The 17,877-nt window shown below is 47.7% G+C and overlaps 1 protein-coding gene across 1 annotated transcript in view; it reads right to left on the bottom strand.

The window, feature by feature from the left end:
- The window catches only part of ANKFY1 (ankyrin repeat and FYVE domain containing 1), an 83,705-nt gene that overhangs the window by 3,667 nt on the left and 62,161 nt on the right, over window positions 1-17,877 (bottom strand). The window contains exons 11-24 of the mRNA XM_033089461.1: window positions 16,686-16,783; window positions 15,478-15,706; window positions 14,406-14,504; window positions 14,019-14,172; window positions 13,248-13,416; window positions 12,178-12,296; window positions 11,384-11,540; window positions 10,187-10,387; window positions 8,525-8,701; window positions 4,758-4,905; window positions 4,201-4,291; window positions 3,835-3,959; window positions 2,021-2,167; window positions 472-562 (exon numbers count right to left, since the gene is read on the bottom strand). Of these exons, the coding sequence (XP_032945352.1) occupies window positions 472-562; window positions 2,021-2,167; window positions 3,835-3,959; window positions 4,201-4,291; window positions 4,758-4,905; window positions 8,525-8,701; window positions 10,187-10,387; window positions 11,384-11,540; window positions 12,178-12,296; window positions 13,248-13,416; window positions 14,019-14,172; window positions 14,406-14,504; window positions 15,478-15,706; window positions 16,686-16,783 (2,005 nt within the window). The remainder of the gene's footprint in view (window positions 1-471; window positions 563-2,020; window positions 2,168-3,834; window positions 3,960-4,200; window positions 4,292-4,757; window positions 4,906-8,524; window positions 8,702-10,186; window positions 10,388-11,383; window positions 11,541-12,177; window positions 12,297-13,247; window positions 13,417-14,018; window positions 14,173-14,405; window positions 14,505-15,477; window positions 15,707-16,685; window positions 16,784-17,877) is intronic.

Here is a 17,877-nt window from a genome sequence, read left to right as displayed (position 1 = left end):
GCCTGTGTAACTGTTAGTGCACGAAAAGAGAATGCTAGCCAGTAGTTCAGTTAAAGTGGTTCTGGAGAAGGCTCTTGCTTTAAAGATCAAGAGAGGCTCAGCAACAGCCAAAGAACCATCTCGTTTTCATGGGAACAGCTCCTCAGTTCTTGGCAGAGCAGCGTGTGCTCAGGCTGGGAGGGCAGTACCTCAGCTCAGCTTCACAGCAAGCAGGGCGCCCGGGGAAGATGACACCAGGCCTGACCGGCTACCTGGGACCTGTGAACCCCACCAGTGAGTGCCCCTGCCCCGCCACCCACCACTACAGTTGTGCACTGTCCTGTCATCTCATCCCTCCATTTGGTCAGGTTTTGCCCAGGAGAGTACAAGGCCCTGGCAAATTCATGGCTTATCGTGGAAAAAGGGAGAAGCAGTAACATCAGCAGAAGTCCCCTCACTCCTTGGGCACGTGACGTTGGGGGGGAGTCTTACCAGTGATGTTTGCGAGTTGTGACTCCAAACTTGGCAGTGCACTCGTAGCAGTTGGAGCCGTCACACCACGGAGGCTCCTTGGACAGCATATCTGTAACACAGGCAGGCGGACGCCATTCCTGTCACACAGTGACTGTGCCAGGCCAGACTCGGCGCTGCAGGAGGAGCAGGGCAAGCGCCCAGTAAATAAAGCCCCGACTGCAGAGTGACTCGAGGGATGAAGGAGCAATACATTCCAGTGGGGTCAGGGAAAGCTTCAGAGAAGAGAACGGAGAACCAGCATTTGCCAGGCAGATTGAGGGGCAGGAAACAGGGTTCAAGGCCGTGAAACAGCACTGTGTCTGTGGGGGAAATACACGCAGCCATGGGTGGCCGGAGTGTAAGGCACGGTGAGGAAAGAACAGAGCCCAACAGCTAGAAAGACTGGTAGGGGCAAATGGTAAGGGGGACAGGGAGGAGGGAACCAAGACAAGAGACACTGAGGAGGCAGAATCTGTGAGATCTGCTGAGTGAACATAAGTGGGGTGTGAGGGGGCGGCAGGAGACACAGGCCACTTCCAGGTTTCTAGACAAAGTCTGTGTCCGTGGTGGGATGACCAGCAGAGGAGACGTAAGAGAAAGAACCAGAGCAGATGAGTTGTCCAGTTTTGAGTCTGCAGAAGCTGTGGGGCATTTGGGTCGGGGGTTATCACTATAGATGACAGCAACGATCACCAGTATTTAGTTACCGAGCGCTAACTACATGCCAGGCACTGTTCTCGGTGCTCTACACACAGAGGCAGGCTGAGCTCACGGGGGGTGGGGGGGCGGGCATGGATCTATCAGTACTGAGCTCCCCCACGCCAGCACTGGGCAGGCTCCTGTTCTGGGCTCTGAAAAGGCGGGCCGAGCGCATGGCAAGCACACCAGGTATCAGAGAAACACTGTGCTTCAGCGCTGGCTCTGCTACACGCCAGCTCTGTGACCTCGGGCAAGTCACCTGCATCAAGACCGCCGCGGTACCAGGCACTTAGTGCATTTCTCTGACCATGCCACGGGGCTAATAACCCCGTTCTGTCCCACTGTGGGTGAGCACGCAGGCATGTGAGGCATTCTTTCTGCCACCTCAGTGGGGACAAAGAGAACGGCACACATGAAATCACAAAGAGTGACGTACTCCTCTTCACAGAAGGAACACGGAGAAAGAAGAGTCGGGGGGCTGATGCAGGAGGCTGCCCCGAAGGAGGCAGAGAATGTGAAGGAGCTGAAGGATGAACGTGGGCAGAGAAGCAGCCAGCGCCATGGGACCTTTTGAAATTCTACAGGCTCAGAAGTAGGAGATTGACAGGGGCCCCAAAGCAGAGCCCCCAAAGAAGAGACACTAACAGTGACCTCCCCCATTGCTCACAGGCCCCTCGTAGCACTCACAGAAAACATCCTACGTGCTGCCTGGAAAACCACTGGCTCACATCTTGGACTAAGTCATTGTGAGATTTCAAGATCACCAAGACAGCTACATAATCCACACTGTAACTGTGCTTGCATTGTAAGCAGAAAGGAGGCCACTCACCTAACAGTCTAAACAGAAGCTGCTTGGTGGCGACCTGGTAGTTGAAAATGTTGACTCCTTGGTTATTATTCACGCCAAGGCGGGCCCCAGACCGGACGATGGCACGGCACAGGTTGGCATTGCCTTTCATGTACGCCAAGAGCAGCACTGGAAAACAGAATCACGGGCAGGGCTACCTCCCACTCGGGCCCAGCCTGGCACTGCCAAAGGGCTGGCAGAGGAAGCTGAGGGCAGGGCAGACCCCCAGGAGGACACGTCCCCACTGACACATTGGGGCCGTGTGGCTCTGATGAGACCTCCACAGAGGATGTGCAGCGTCTTCCAGTGAAGGACCCGGCCACGGGCCCGGGGACACCAGAGCAGCCCAGCTCCAGAGACACACTCTTGCCCATTCAGTCAGGGCTTTGGCTATAAGAGAACTGAGGAGGGATCAGACACTAAAGGCAAACACACCACTGTCTCAGCAGCCTTCCTTTGCCATGAAACGCTGTGGGGGACAAAGCTCTTTTCACACAATGTAACTACATGTAAAGATCCATGAGGGCATAATAGGCAGAAAGAAGTCTGTGTGGGGAACATCCTTCCAGTCCACGGAGCCTCTCTCTGCAGGTGCAGGCCCGGCGGGAACCCAGGCCCCGCTCACGCATCTGCTGGCCTCCTTCCTAACGGTTACAGCTGACAGCATTTCCCCTTTGCTTACCTTTACCAAACGCTTTACTGAAATGCTTTCACTTAATTCTCTAAATGATCCAATTAGTTAAGGGTTATTATTTCAAATGAGGAAACAGACAGAGAGAAGTCGCAAAAGTTACTCAGAACTACCTGCTAGATTATGACAGAGCCAGGTATTTGAAACAAGGTCTCCTACGTAATTCGGGAGCCTGGCTGTGGAGCTCCTGCCTGCCTGCCTGTTTACCTGACCTGCTCCTGGGCACACGGTGCTCACGCAGTGTGTGCTGGGTCCAGCAGGCCACTCCCAGGGCCGACTCCCCAGAAGTGCAGGCTCATCACCGCTGGCTTCAAGAACACACTCGTGTATCAAGGCCAAGAACTGATGACAAAATACTTGGTCCCGTGCTAAGGTTCAGGATACCCCGTGGTGACTGCATTTCTGCCAAAGGCCACGGAGGCTCTATCCGGCACGAGGGCAAAGGAATGGGAATACAGCAGTGGCAAAATGCTCAGAGAGCCCTGGGCTGGGGAGAGACGGGTTTGGGTTTCATCTTTGCTTCCGTACTTGAAATTCAGGGACACACTATATGACTGCTGACCTTACAGGGTTGTTGTGAGTATTCCACAACAAAATGAATGTAAAAGTATGTCCAAAGAACTCCGGAAGCTACAGAAATCAACACGGTGATTGTTGGTAGCCAGAGCAGCACCGTGAGAGGACTACTAATCCCCTCGGTAAGACGTCAGCCCGTATCTGTATAAAACTTGCCACATTTTCAAAGAATGTCAACACACACTCCAGCACATTTCCTCCATCTGTGAGGTGGTTATATGTTTTTTCTCTCCTGGGATTTGGGAGCTGGATTAGGGCGCTAGTTGACTGGATCAGAGGTAGATGAGGGCAATAAAAATAGGTGGACAGAACTAGCTGGACATGGACATGGCTTTGGAGTACCAAACACACTTCATGTGTGCTTCCGCCTAAAATCCGATGCTGCCGAACGCCACGGCAGGGATCCGTGGCAGATGTTCACAGAGCCCAGCTGAATGCCCTTAAATAATGAGGCATGTGCTTGGGCTCTTGGCGCTCCTGGAAGCAAGGAACCCAGTGAGACAGGACATACACACAGCTTATTACATACCTGTGTTTCCTTCTGCATCTGGTTTATCTAGAGGATACTCAGGCATGCACTCTAAGAAGAGATCAAAGATGGCTGCTGCATTCTCTTTGCCATATTGTCCCAAAATGTGCAGTGGCGACTGGCCTCTGATAAAACAAGGTGGAAAAGTTAGGTATATATCTGCCACAGCCATCAAGCACAAAAGACATGGAATTTTCTGAACTCTGTAATGCTGGATAAATCAAAGGACACACAATAAGTTAGAAAAAGTTCTCTAAAAAAAAATTCCAGGGTACCAAAGGCTTGTCGATGCCCTAGTGGCCAGTTCTGCCAGCTCTGAGGGGCAGGCAAGGGGACGCGGGGCCCGGCGTTAGATTAAACACTCACCTTAGATTAAAGGCTTCGGCATCCACTGTGCACTCTGTCAGGAGGGCCCGGATGTTGTTGAGCCGACCGTGCATGACAGCGAGGTGAAGAGCTGCAGAGTAAATCCTCTCACTGCGCAAGCCCAGAAGCACATGCAGAAAACCTCGACTCCTCCTCACCCCCACAAGCCTCCCTCTAAAAGGGACTCAGCCAGAGCAGCCACTGTCCACTCACACACCATCCTTTCCAGTCTTCACCACCCCCTGAGAACGAGTCACAAATACAACCTCGTAAGTCTTTGCTTTCTGCTTCCAGAGTTATCTGAAGATGGAATTTAATTGTTGCACAAGAAGCCACGTTAGGCTTCTCGGGTTACCACTCAGACTGGGGGGCTGCCCAGGCCTGGTCAGTGGCAGGCTGGATGCCCAGTTTAGAACATTTCCTGTCACTGCTCTTCTCCTGAAAGCCAACCCCCCCGGAGGGCGAGCAGAACCCAGGGTGTAGTACACCCCCACCCCGAGAATGGCGAGGTTTCCTAAGGCATCCAGCCCTGGACGCAGGGGATGACTCTGAATTACCGTTGTTTCCATTCTCGTCCACAGCTGCAAAGTCGACTCCATTCTCCAGCAGGACCGAGCAGATGGTGGGCAGGTCCTGCTGGGCAGCGAGATGGAGGGCTGTCTGGCGGTGCTTGGTTAGTTCATTCACTTTGGCTCCTGCAAGAAGCTGGTGGAGGTGATGACATGAGCAGCCTCCCTACCACAGCCACCCAGGGTCCCACTTACGGGGGCCAAGCCTGCTTGTCCCCTGACACCCAAGAGCCTGCCGTGCTGGCGAAGCTGGGGGCACAGGGCCTCACAAACACTCCTGGGGAGGCCTGAGCCAGCAAAACCTGTTCCAACGGCAAATCAACCATTTGACTTGAAAAGCTATCCCTTAGGACATAGAAATTCTACTTCGAAGACTTCAGTACATAAAACTATACACGACTAAAGTGATATTCACTGCACTATATAAGGATGCCCACTGCTTGTAATAGGAAAACCTGATTCCAAGAAGGATTTAACTAGGAAAATTATAATATATACAAACAGAAGAGGAGGTAGCCAGTAAGATGATAAACGTTTATGATTGAACATGGAAGGATGTCTATAATACGGTAAGTTAAAAAAAAAAGGCAAGTTACAAGACAGTATGATAATATGATTGTATTTAGAGAGACAGATACAGAGAAACATATGCACATTCACACACAAACTTTGAAGGTGTTTAAATAAAACCATATATACCAAACTCAGAGGAGAGTTGGAGGTGAAAGGGACATACTTTCTGTTTTATAGCCTTGTATGCTTTAAGTTTTTCGCAATAAACATACACTAGTTTTATATAATTTTTTTAAAAGAAAGAAAAGAACACCAAAAATACCGAATCAAAGGCAGGAAGGACCTTTCAATAATATCTTAGCTATTCATTTAGTATTTAAAGTTCATTCATCATCCACTTGCCGACAAAGTGTCAAAGACAGTTGCCGTGAACAGAAAAGAATGTGTAGTTTGCAGTCACAGCCCAGTTTGCCTGGCTCCTCTGTCTGGGTGTGAGGCGCTCTGCCTCTGGGAAATCTGAGGCACCGGGTAGCTGCTCTGCTTCTGACACTGCCTGCCAAGTCCCAGCCTCTCCAGGCCTTTGGGTGCCCACGCAAGTCACTCATCGGTCCAGATAGGACATAGCAGAGAGGGGTCTTCATGGTCGTAAGGGCTGGGCTAGGGATCACAGCTAGCCCCAAGGTTGGTTAACTGGGGGGAAGGAGGAGAGGTTTGGGTAAAGGGACTGTTTCAATGCGAACAGGTTCTAACATTGATCTGTACCCATTCACAGGACTGGATGACCACTGTTGGGAAGACTGGCTGTTTCTAGGGACCCTACAGCTGTGAGCTTAGGCCTTAGGAAGGCAGAGGCGGGGCCTTGGTGAAAGGACCACGATCCTCAAACCTGCCCAGGCAGACTGAGGACCCTGGGCCTGACTCCACTTTGAGCTCACCTCTGCCGCCTCAGCTGTTTCCTCCACATCCCGTCTATGCCTGGCGTCCTTCTCACCCACCTCCTCAATCAGTCTCCGGTTCACCCCTCACTGCCACTGCCTCCCTGCGGCCACCTCACTCGTGGGCCTGTCCCCAGAGCCCTGTACCACATCGCCAAGGTAAATGTTCTCTCAGCTCGAACACACATATTGAGTCATAAAGGATTTTCTAGAAAGTATTTTTCAAAAACAAAAATGTCAGGGCACCAAATGCTGGCCAAGTGCCCCAGGGGTCAGTCCTGCAGCATGCACCTGGGGCTGATGGGAAACACCAGCAAATACCAGCTTTTAGGGGCCAGCCAGGCAACATAGGGCTCTGGACCATGCTCTCAGCTCAAACATTTATCACGGTTTCTCCATACGGAAAGGATGAAGGCTGCTCACAGTTCCTCGTTTGAAATACGACACACTACAATCTGGTCTCTACCTCGCTCTCCAACCACATTTACTCTCTACCCAAATTTCAATGAAACTTTTCTACTTAGAACACATCACTTCACTTTCCAATCTCTACATCTTTGCTCTCAGCCCTTCTCCTCCCTAGGTGGCATTATATTCTACTGGAAAAGGCAGGCTTTGGAGTCAAACAGAAAAGGCTAAAATCCCAGCTACGTTACTATCTGTTAATCTTGGGGCGGGAATTCCGAGCTTAAATTTTCTCCTTTGTAAAATGTGAAATATTTCCTATATCCCTCTGGGTGGTTTTGTGAATTAAAAGGCAGTAAGTTCCTTGACATCAGTCTGGGTGATGATTTTTTAGATCTGACTCCAGAATCAAAGGCAACAAAAGTAAAAATAAACAAGTAGGACTATAAAAAAAGCTTCTGCACAACAAAGGAAATCACCAATAAAATGAAAAGTCAACCTACTGAATGGGAGAAAATATTTGCAAATCATATGTCTGATAAGGGGTTAAGATTCAAAATATATAAAGAACTGCAACTGAATAGCAAAAAAAAAAAAAAAAAAAAAAAAAATCTGATTAAAAAATAGGCAGAGGATCTGACCAAACTTTTTTAACAAAGAAGACCTAGATGGCCAGGAGGTACATGAAAAGAAGCTCAATATCACTAATCTTCAGGGAAACTCAAATCAAAACCATAATGAGATACCATCTGATACCTGTTAGAATGGCTATTATCAAAAAGACAAGAAATAACAAACATTGGTGTGGATGTGGAGAAAAGGGAACCCTTGTACACTGTTGGTGGGAATGTAAATTGGTGCAGCTACTATGGAAAAATAGTATGAAGATGCCTCAAAAAATTAAAAATAGAACTATCATATGATCCAGCAATTCCACTTCTGGGTATTTATCCAAAGAAAATGAAAACACTAATTCAAAAAGATATATGCACCCCCGTGTTCAATGCACATATACACACCAATGGAATACTATTTAGCCATTAAAAAAGAATGAAATCTTGCCATTTGTGACAACATGGATGAACCCTGAGGACATCATGCTAAGTGAAGTAAGTCAGCCAGAGAAAGATAAATACTGTACGACTATGATCTCACTTATATGTGGCATTTAAAAACAAACAAAAAAACTCCAAGCTCATAGATACAAGAGAATAGATGGATGGGTGCCGGGGGTGGGGGGGTGCGCAAAATGGGTGAAGGGGATCAAAGGTACAAATTTTCAATTATAAAATAAGTAAATCACGAGGATGTAATGTACAGCATGATGGTTATAGTTAATAATACTGTATATCTGAAAGGGGCAAAGAGAGTAAATCTTAAAAGTCCTCGTCACAAGAATTTTTGTAACTATGGTGACAGATGTTAATTAGACTTATTGTGGTGGTCATTTTGCAGTATATACAAATACTGAATCAAAATGTTGTATACCTGAAACTAATGTTCTATGTTAATTATACCTCAGTGAAAAAAAAAAAGACAGGAAGAGAGAGAGTAAAGAGAAGAGAGCGTACTCACTCGAACACAGCAGTTGGGTGCCTGACACAGAGAGGGCAGACCAGAAGCAGGTCTCCCTTCCCTAGGTGCCCCCACCCTGCCTCTCCCACCTAATCCTGCTTTCCCTCCAGGCCTCACTCCAGACCTGGCTGCCCAGGCAGCCGCTGGGCACTTAGGATGTGCTGCCCACTGGCACACCTGTTTTCTCCCACATTTTAGCTTAGCTCCCCAAATTCATGCTGGCCATTCATAATACCTGGCACACCAGGTATGAAGAGAGGTTCTGCACACACTCTACTCCATGCTTTGTCTACACGTTACACACAACAATGTTTCGGCGACACTTACCAAATTGCGTACGATGATCTCTGAGCCTGCCTGGACAGCAAGGTGCAAAGGGGTCAGTTTGGAAGCGTCCTGGACTCTGGAATTCACATTAGCCTGGACACTGATCAGGAACAGCACACTTTCAATATCAGAGTTCTGAACTGCCACGTGAAGGAAATTCCGGCCCTTGTTATCCACCTAAGGCAACAAGTGGGAACCAAAATATTAGTGGGCTTCCTTGGGCAAGAGTGCCTCCTGAGCACCTGCAAGCCTCACTCCCCTGGAGAGGCCATGGTGTAGTCGTTCCCTCCGCTCCAGGAAGCTCCCTCCAAAGAACAACACTAAATGCCCCCCCACCCCAAACAGACCCATCCTACATATATTTGTGCACATGACCACATGTGTATGGTTATATCCATGTGGTCAGGGAAAGGGAGCCACTGCACAGATTCAAACTGCTCTGGCACCTTCCTGCAGCAGGAGCTACACAACGTGGAAAGCCAAGAAAGAGACAGGGAAAGGAAGGCACCAGAATACTGGGATGCGGGGAAAGGCAATGGTAGAGCCTAGCCTTGGGAGTCCTGCTCTGGCTACAGCAAGCACCCAGCATTCTAACACCGCAGCTGCAATGCCAGCCTGACCCTGAGCAGTCAAACAAATCTTCAGAAATTTTCAGAACATCTTCTCTGTTATCGAGCTACAGGATAATAGGAAGCATTGGGGGGGTGGGGGGGTGGGAAGGAAGCCAACAGGACAGCGCAGACTGCTTCACTGATGTAAAGCACACACATGCTCATGGACGTCAAACCACAGAGGATATCATAGGTACAAGAGCTATCGTATCAGTATGAGTGCTCAGTGAGAAGCGAAGGAGACACCAACATGCCACACACACACACACACACACACACACACACACACACACGTCCACAGCACATGCTGCTGGCACAGGCAATGTATCTGCAAAACACTTTAATCCACAGTACGAGTTTCATACTCAACGGAGAGGAAATGTGAGATGGCTATGTTCATTCACGAACATTTTATACTCCCTGAGCAGAGTTGAGGCTAATAGCTATACGATTCAGTCACCATTACACGAATGCTAAAGAAACGAGGTACAGAAGTCCAGAATACCAAGCAACAGTCTTCAACCATGTTAGGTTTCATTTTGTTCAGGTCTCAAGTTTCCATTTTACCTTCGTAAAAGGCTATTCAGAAATGTTGGCAGTATTCTAAGTGCTGGATGGAGATTCAGGTGTGTGTAGGACTGATTGAACAAACTCATCCCAGCTCCTGCCTCAGGTCAGTTGCTACTGCCATTTCCCACAATCTGTTGTTGCAGGTTGACAGTTCACCATCCAGAAAGAACAGGACAACTGAGCCTGCTGAGCTGAACAATAACAAACTCCAAAACACTTAGAAAGTTGCCCCAACATCACACCAAAAGCTCAACTTCAATTCCAATCCATCAGGTGGCTGACACACAGGGCAGAGCAAGGAAATCTCATCCAGCACTGACAGGACATCTGAATGGCCAAATTTTAAGCAAGAGTATACTTTCAAAACGTATTTCTTTATATAGAAGAAACCTGTTTAACTGGAGACATATGTTTACTCTCCACGTAACAGGTTCCGCCACGCTTGGGATCTCGCGGAGAGTGTTGGGCGTTGGCCACTTACTTGCTCAGCAGCCCCAGACTCCCGTTTTAGGATGGCCTCGGCTGCCTTGTTGTTCTTGTGAGTCATGGCGCAGGCAAAAGGGGTCAGCCCTTGTCTGTCTCGTACATTCAAGTGGATGTCAGGGTGAGAAATCAACAACTGAATGATGACGCTGTGTTGGCTGCTGATGGCCACATGGACAGGTGTTCTCCCTTCTGCATCCTAGGGGGACAAGGCACAGATTGCAATGTCCCAACGAAAGATAAAACTCAGGAAAAATACGAAGGGGGATAACTTTTAAATCCAATTTGGTTCTGAGAATCAGTACTGCCACCCTGTGTTTGAAATCAGCTTTTAAAGAGGCCAAACATAGACGGCCAAAAGCCACTCCCCGTCACCCCACACTCCAGTGACCCAGCGGCACAAACATATTTGGTTCAGAAGATCTGCAGCCAACCTCCTCTCTAAGTTATACCATGCCTTACCTGGCTACGGAGCAGCGTACACAAATCTTCACAGGCTAGAACATTGAAAAGCATCAAGGAACGTAACTCAGGGACGCTCAGTCGAGCCACTGGAATATTTTCCTTAACACTGTACAGATGCCCCTCAGCTTACCAGGGGGCTACAACCCAATACATTCATGGTAATTTGAAAATATTTTAAGTCAAAAATGCGTTTAATACACTCAACCTAACGAATGTCATAGCTTAGCCTGGCCTACCTTAAAAGTGCTCAGAACACTTACATTAGCTTCCAACTGGGCAAAATCATCTCACACCAAGCCTATTTTATAATAAAGCGTTGAATATCTCATGTAATTTATTATGCATGTTGCTTTCACATCATCATGAAGTCGAAAAATCGTTAAAGTCAAGCTATCGTAAGTTGGGAACAATCTGCACTCAGCTTGAGAACTAACGCTCTATGGAAACCTATAACTAATAGGGGTAGGAGGCAAAGAAAAGTTGATTCAACAAAGATTCCTCACACTGTAGGAAGGACAAAGAAGAAAAGCCTTAACACGGAATCATTAACCTTTCCAGGCAGGCTGTACGACCCAGAGAAAGTCACTGCATCTGTCTGTCCCTTAGCCTCATTCACGGGAAAGCAGAGGACCAGGACCGGAGAATCTGCAAGGTCCCTTTGCCGTAAGGGGAAATTTCTCTAATTCTGGAGTTACCATCTATCTCCCTAGAAAAGAGAACTTCTCCATACCTGTGCATTTACATTGGCACCAAACTCCAGAAGACACTGTACCGTCTCTTCCAGACCCCAGGAGGCTGCCAAGTGCAAGGGCGTCTGTCCGTCTCTGGCTTCTTCCTCTCCTTCTCCGTTAGCACCAGGTTGTCTGGGACTATTCACATCACTGCCACTGAAGAGAAGAGGGAAATGAAAGGAAGGCTTTGCTTGCCATGCCTTCCTAGCCCACGGGCATGCAGATCAATGTACGGTTGCATCCAACCCAACAAACAAGAGGCTGCTGCCAGGGACGGTCCTCGGTCCTCGGCCTCAAATACTGGTGTCTGGGTTCCACTCCCATAGGTTCTTCTGCAGTTGGTCTGGGCGTCAGAACTCTTTAAAGCTCCCCAGGAGATCTACAAGCATTTCAAGTTGGGAGAACCACTGCGCTAAAGGTTTCCTGAGCAACCTTATCTCCCACCCAGCCAGTTATGGCTCACGCGTGTTGGTGGGGTCCTGCAGAGGCCACGTGGTCTCTTTCACCCCCGCCTCCTGGCTTTACTGTGTGAACTGGTCTGATTTGACTACGGGAGCCTATACGGCTTCCAAAGCAGGAAGCTGGCTTAGCTTTTAGATTCCTTGATCTGGGCACACGCGCTCCTCTCCTCCTAAGTGAGTTAAGGCCCTTGGCTGACTCGATTTAACAGAGCAGTGACCCTCTAATAGCCTTAATTAGGAAAGTCAAGCCAACAACAAGACGGTAACCCACTGCAGCCAGTTTGCACTGAGCTGAATAAGAAGATTTGAAGAGATACTTAGGCTTCTCGGACCTGCGAATAAGAAAGCAGGCGATGGACTCATTGTTCTCATCAATGGCTCTGTGCAGGAGTGTTTGAAGACACCCGCTAGGCCCTGGACCCCAGCACGTGGCATCACAACCATGTCTGACCTGCGGAAAAACACAGGGCGCTCACAGACACTGCCGAGCAGAGGGGAGAATTTGTATTACCATCACTGAGCTCTGTGTACATCATTAGATCCATTTTTCAGGCAAACACAGTTGATAATTAACTGATAATTGTTAATCTGTATCATTCATTAGTTTTACAAACACTGATTAAAATCTGCTCTGTGCAAGTACTTGCACTAGGTCCTGTGGGATGTGTCTGGGAAATATAAGACAGACACGTGTAATGAGTGTCCTCCAGAGCTGTGTTCTAGAAGGAACAGAAAACTCACACAGGTGCATTCACATATACACCCTCGTAAGTCCTCCATAACACGTACCTGTAATTAACAAGTAATCTTAGTGACAATTGGGTAAAACCCCAGGTACACAATGACTTAATGTCACATCTCGGGCCCTTCTCATTTGGGGCCCTGTCTTCTGAACAAGGGAGACAAAGCTGAGATTTGGGGATTTCTCACTATGGTGAGAGGGAGGGCAGCCCACATCAAATAAACCCACCATAGAAGAAGACTTCCTGGGGAAAAGCCTCAGCTCTCCCCCTTCTTGGTAGTTTTCTTGATAAAAACAGTCTAAAAAAATGCTGGCTGAGACTATGTTGAACTGCAAGTGTTTTTAACATGATTTTTTTTTTTTTTAAGTGTGTTTTTCCAGGACCCATCAGCTCCAAGTCAAGTAGTTGTTTCAATCTAGTGGCGGAGGGCACAGCTCCGTGGCCCATGTGGGGATCGAACCGGCAACCTTGTTGTTAAGAGCACCGCACTCTAACCAACTGAGCTAACCGGCTGCCCCAACGTGACTTTCTACTGCTCGTCCTTCACTCAGTTTACTTGGCAGATCACTTGCTTCCTGTGATTGCTATGTAGGCACCAAATTCATCTGACACAAAATATCCCCGTGTGTAAACAGAGGCTAAAGTTGAGCTCATCTCACCAGAGTGGATGCAATGTCCTCCAGATTATTTGCCAATGCCAGCCACAGTGGGGGGTTCCCCTTCTCATCGGGCACAGACATGTCAGCTCCTCGAGTGCAGATGGCATCCACTACAAGCGGAAGCTGATTTCTGATGGCCAGCTGAAGGGCTGTCTCCCCATCCTGAGTCCTGTTAGGACATGCACACCAAAACCAACATTTGTAGCTGGAGCCAAATGATAAAGGGTGTCCTTCTGGGTATCCCAGAGACCATAATCCGCTGTATCCCTTAAACATACTTCACTCACATTCATTAATATTTTTTCTGAGAAATTTAACCTGTCAATAGCATCTGTCCCTTCTGCCTTTTAAAAAAATACAGCCATGGCCTCCTGCGTCACGGAGAAGGAAACTGACCAACATCCCAGGTGCTGGAATCTTATAGGCATACTGCTGCTTTTAGCAGCATCTAAATAAAAGGCCACCCCACTGCCCCTTTGACAAAACACTTCCTTCACCCACTCAGTCATTCAGGATCACCTGACATTGAAGATAAAGATAAATTCCTTTGAAAATACAGAAACAATAAACGTTTAAGTGTGTATTTTCTCCCCTCATGCCATTTTGATCGCTCATTTGTTGCAATGCTCTTTGTATGAATATATTCAGTTACAGTCCTGCGCTTGTACTTTTTCAGAGTCACTGTTTCCCTTCCTTTGTTTAACAAGGAACAAAAAACATGTCATACAAGCAAGGCAGTGCTTCCGAACCGTCTGAGTGTGCCCAGCCTACCTGACGTTTATGTCCGCCTGGTGCTCCAGCAGGAAGAGCGCACTCTTGCTGTCTTGCCGCTGCATGGCCATGTGCAGCAGCGTCTGCCCGTCCGACATGGTGTCATTGATGCAAGCGCCGGACCCCAGCAGCTGAGCTGCGATCGTGTGCATGCCTGGGAAACAAGCCGATTAGCGCACGCCCAGCTTTCCCCACTTCTTCATCTTACTACAACAAACACATGCACCCTCTCAACGTCAAAGCCAGCAGTTCTCACTGGGTATTACAGGCTTAAGTCCAACAGAAAGGTGGTCTTACAACCAAGTGATTAGCTCCAAGCCCTCCACAGCCCCGTCCCTTCTGACAGATGTCTGTCTGCAGATGCCAATGGCCGTGGCACCACCTTACCTGTCCATAAGGCCAGGCCCAGCACAGTCTGGTCTCGGGAATCCTTGAGGCTGAAGTCCGGAATAATTTGCAAGTTGTTGGTGGCATGAAGAGCGTTAGCTAAATTTTTTAAAAGGGAAAGAACACTTGATTTCACCATCCCATGGGTCACATTTAAAGTATTTAAGAAAATAAGAGCCTAGTTTCAAACTGACTGGCTAAAATACAATCATTTCTTTACAAAGATAAGTGATAAATCTCCTTGTACAGATTGGAAGTCCAGAAATCTGATATTCTGGAGCAAAGCTTACAGGGAAAATGAATTTATTTTTTAAAAATAATTTTCATTACATTTATTGGGGTGACCTTGGTGAGTAAGAACATGAATTTTTTTAAGCTTAAAACACTGACTCTTCACAAAAGGAAACCAGACTCTACTATGGAAACACACATGAACTACCTGATTATGGAAAAGAGGATCAAAACAATGCCATGGCGATGTTTTCCTAAAACATAATACCTACCACCTCACAATGCCTGTGAGGACCCAAAAAAGGCACATTCTACCCAAAACCCAGCTTCCTTCCATTCCACAGCACTGCTAAAACGTGCTGACCGTAACTGGGACGCAGGCACGAGTAAAAGAGGTTTTAGGACAGGAGAGACAATTTGAGGATGGCTGTCGGAGGGAAGCAGGCCTCCGCACTGCGGGGGGCTTCCCGTGGCCCCTCCGTCACGGTTCACCTGTCAGGGAGGCTCAGAGGCAGATGAGAGAGGCTTGCGGAGGAACTGCTGCAAGGAGGGTTCTCAAAAACTGTGCTCACACCACAGCAAAGCTTTGCTTGACCTACACTGAAACGGCCTGGAAAACAGCCCCAAATAAGAGAGAAGTAGTCAGAGCTTCTAACACCTTAACACAGGTGAAAAATGTACACAGGAGCCGGGTGCCAGACTATATGCTTAGCTACTTTGACCTGAAAGGATTTTGGGGGGAAGAAAAGTCACCAATGCCAGAAACACCAACTCTGTAATTAACTACTCAAAACCAATGTTCGAAGGTCAAAGTGATAGGCAGAAATTCCCAACTACCCACCTTTTTGCTCGAGGATGACAGACACCACATCTGGATGATTATAGGCAATTGCCATGTGCAGCGGCGTCTGCAAGTAGACGCTGCCCATTGAGCTGCTCAGGGACGCAGCCTCCTTTGGCAAAGGCAGAGCTTCCTCCGTCTGCAGGTTTGGGTTGGCACCTTGCTGCAGGAGCTCTGCAGTGAGGTTAGCCAGGCCGCGCCGACAGGCTGTGTGCAACGGGGTTTCTCCCTAAACAGAAACAAATGGACCAGATCAGAGCACTTTCAGGCTGGAAGTGCCCTGCACGAAGGGATAATGACAGCCTGAGCACTGAAACTCAGGTCCGTCCCCAGTATCAGTCGCAGCCCTTGGCGCATCCTGTCACCAGCTGACCTCCACGACTTCTGCCCATTCCCTCTGGTCTCCTCTCCTTCCCTTTCCCCTGGGCCATCATTCTCAGTTTCTTCAATGTCCTGCCAAGCACTCTCCAAACTCCCTGACTCCTCATCTTCTGCATTTCCAATGACCTTCTTAACCACCCTTCACTTTGTATTTAAAATTATTTTGCTGGTTATAAAAATAACATGTGACTATTACCAAACAGCAGCAGAGGGCCTGAGTGTCACAAAAATAAACACGTAGGAAATGGAAGCGCCTCCCAAGCACAGCCCGAGGGACAGAGTGCCCCTCACCTCTCCTTAACCCCCACCGGCCCCTATGCCACTTCCTCCACCTGCTCTAACGCCTTCATCTCGAACTTTGAGCAAGACCACCTTCCCCAACTTTTTAAAATTAGAAACATTCATAATTGGTATTACAGGTACTTGATTCAATATTCAAAAGCTACAAAAATATACAGTGAAAAGGAGTTTCCTCTCACGCCTTACCCCCGCCCCCCGACTATCCTCCCCTAAAGAAACAATTATTACCGCTTTCATGTTTCTCTCCTGTGACAGAACATTCATAGAAAGACATACACACACTGTGTATGTAAGTGTAGTTTAGGACCTGATGTACCACAAATGCTTAGGAAATGGTTGCTGAATGAATCAACCAACCAATATTGGAGGATAAAAGCAACTTTATCACTCTGGTTTTTTAACCGTGCGCATGTATTACTTAGATAAAAATTGAAAAAAGAATCCATTCCATTCTTTTCTATAAATTTGTCACTGCCGTTTCTTCCATAGATTACAACTGCTTCCCCTGGCTGCCCTGTCATACTTACCCACTTGTTTCTGTGGTTGACGTGGGCACCATTGGTTGCCAGGAAAAGAGCTGCTGCCTCATTTCCTGCTTCAGCTGCCCGCTGTAGTAAGCAATTTCCTAGGAGAAAATGGGCATATTCATTCGGCCATTTGCATAAAAATGAGGTCCTGTTCCACACTGCACCACACCCTGCCCTTGCCCACCACCTTTCACAGCTGAGGAGTCCACACCAGAAGTAGGTACCATTTAAGTCCACACAGGCAGGATGAGCCTGGGCGGAGCAAAGACTTGGTCTGGAAGGCAGGAGACATTCCTTCTTCCCTGGGTTTGCACTAGCCACTGCCCAGGATTTAGAGGTAAGTTATATCTCCTTCCTAGGGCTGGATTAGGACAGTTTCTCAGCAGCAGTGCTACGGACTTTTGGGGCCAGATAATTCTTTGTTGGGAGGGGTCTGCCCTGTACACTGCACCATATTTAGCAGTATCCCTGGCTTCTGCCCACTAGATGCCAGTAGCACTCCGACCTTGTTGTGACAATCAAAACTGTCTACAGATGATGCCACATGTCCCGAGAGATGGGGGTGGGGTGTGATCATGTCTGAGAAACTCTGGGCTAGATGACCATTTTGAAGACATTGTGAGCTGAAGTTCTACCAGAAAATGTTCCTTAAATATTTCAGTTTTATTCCCAGGACCTTAAATATGTTGGCTCTTGGCTTAGAAATGTTTTGTTTAGCATTATCACTCTTTTCTAAACAAAAGAAAATTTTTTTTTCTTCTTTTCCTCTTGAAATGGTTTAGCCCAGAGCAACGTTTCTCTATTAAAATACATTTCCTTTTTGGATAAACACAAAATCTCATGTTCTATATCTATACTACTTGAAAACTCAAATTAAATTAAATACCAGGACTAAAAACAAGGTTAAAAAATGGGACAAAGCATTGCTTTGTTTTCATACCTTTTTTCCTTCTCTCAAAGAAAGTGATTCCACCCCTAGTTGAGAGTCATTCTAATTTAGAGACTCCCAATAAAAGTCCCATTTTCACTTCTGTCACCATTGCGGTGTACACACAACATACATCATATACAGGTTTTCCCGCTATCTGAAAGCAGGGATTTCCTATGAAACCCCTTTTTTTTTTAAGGAGGGCACAGCTCACAGTGGCCCCTGCGGGGATTGAACTGGCAACCTTGGTGTTACCAGCAGCAG

Source organism: Rhinolophus ferrumequinum, chromosome 21 (genome assembly GCF_004115265.2).
Source record: "Rhinolophus ferrumequinum isolate MPI-CBG mRhiFer1 chromosome 21, mRhiFer1_v1.p, whole genome shotgun sequence".
Lineage (NCBI taxonomy): Eukaryota > Metazoa > Chordata > Mammalia > Chiroptera > Rhinolophidae > Rhinolophus > Rhinolophus ferrumequinum.
Note: the sequence above shows the minus strand (reverse complement) of the source record. Positions and strands in the feature narration are given on the sequence as shown.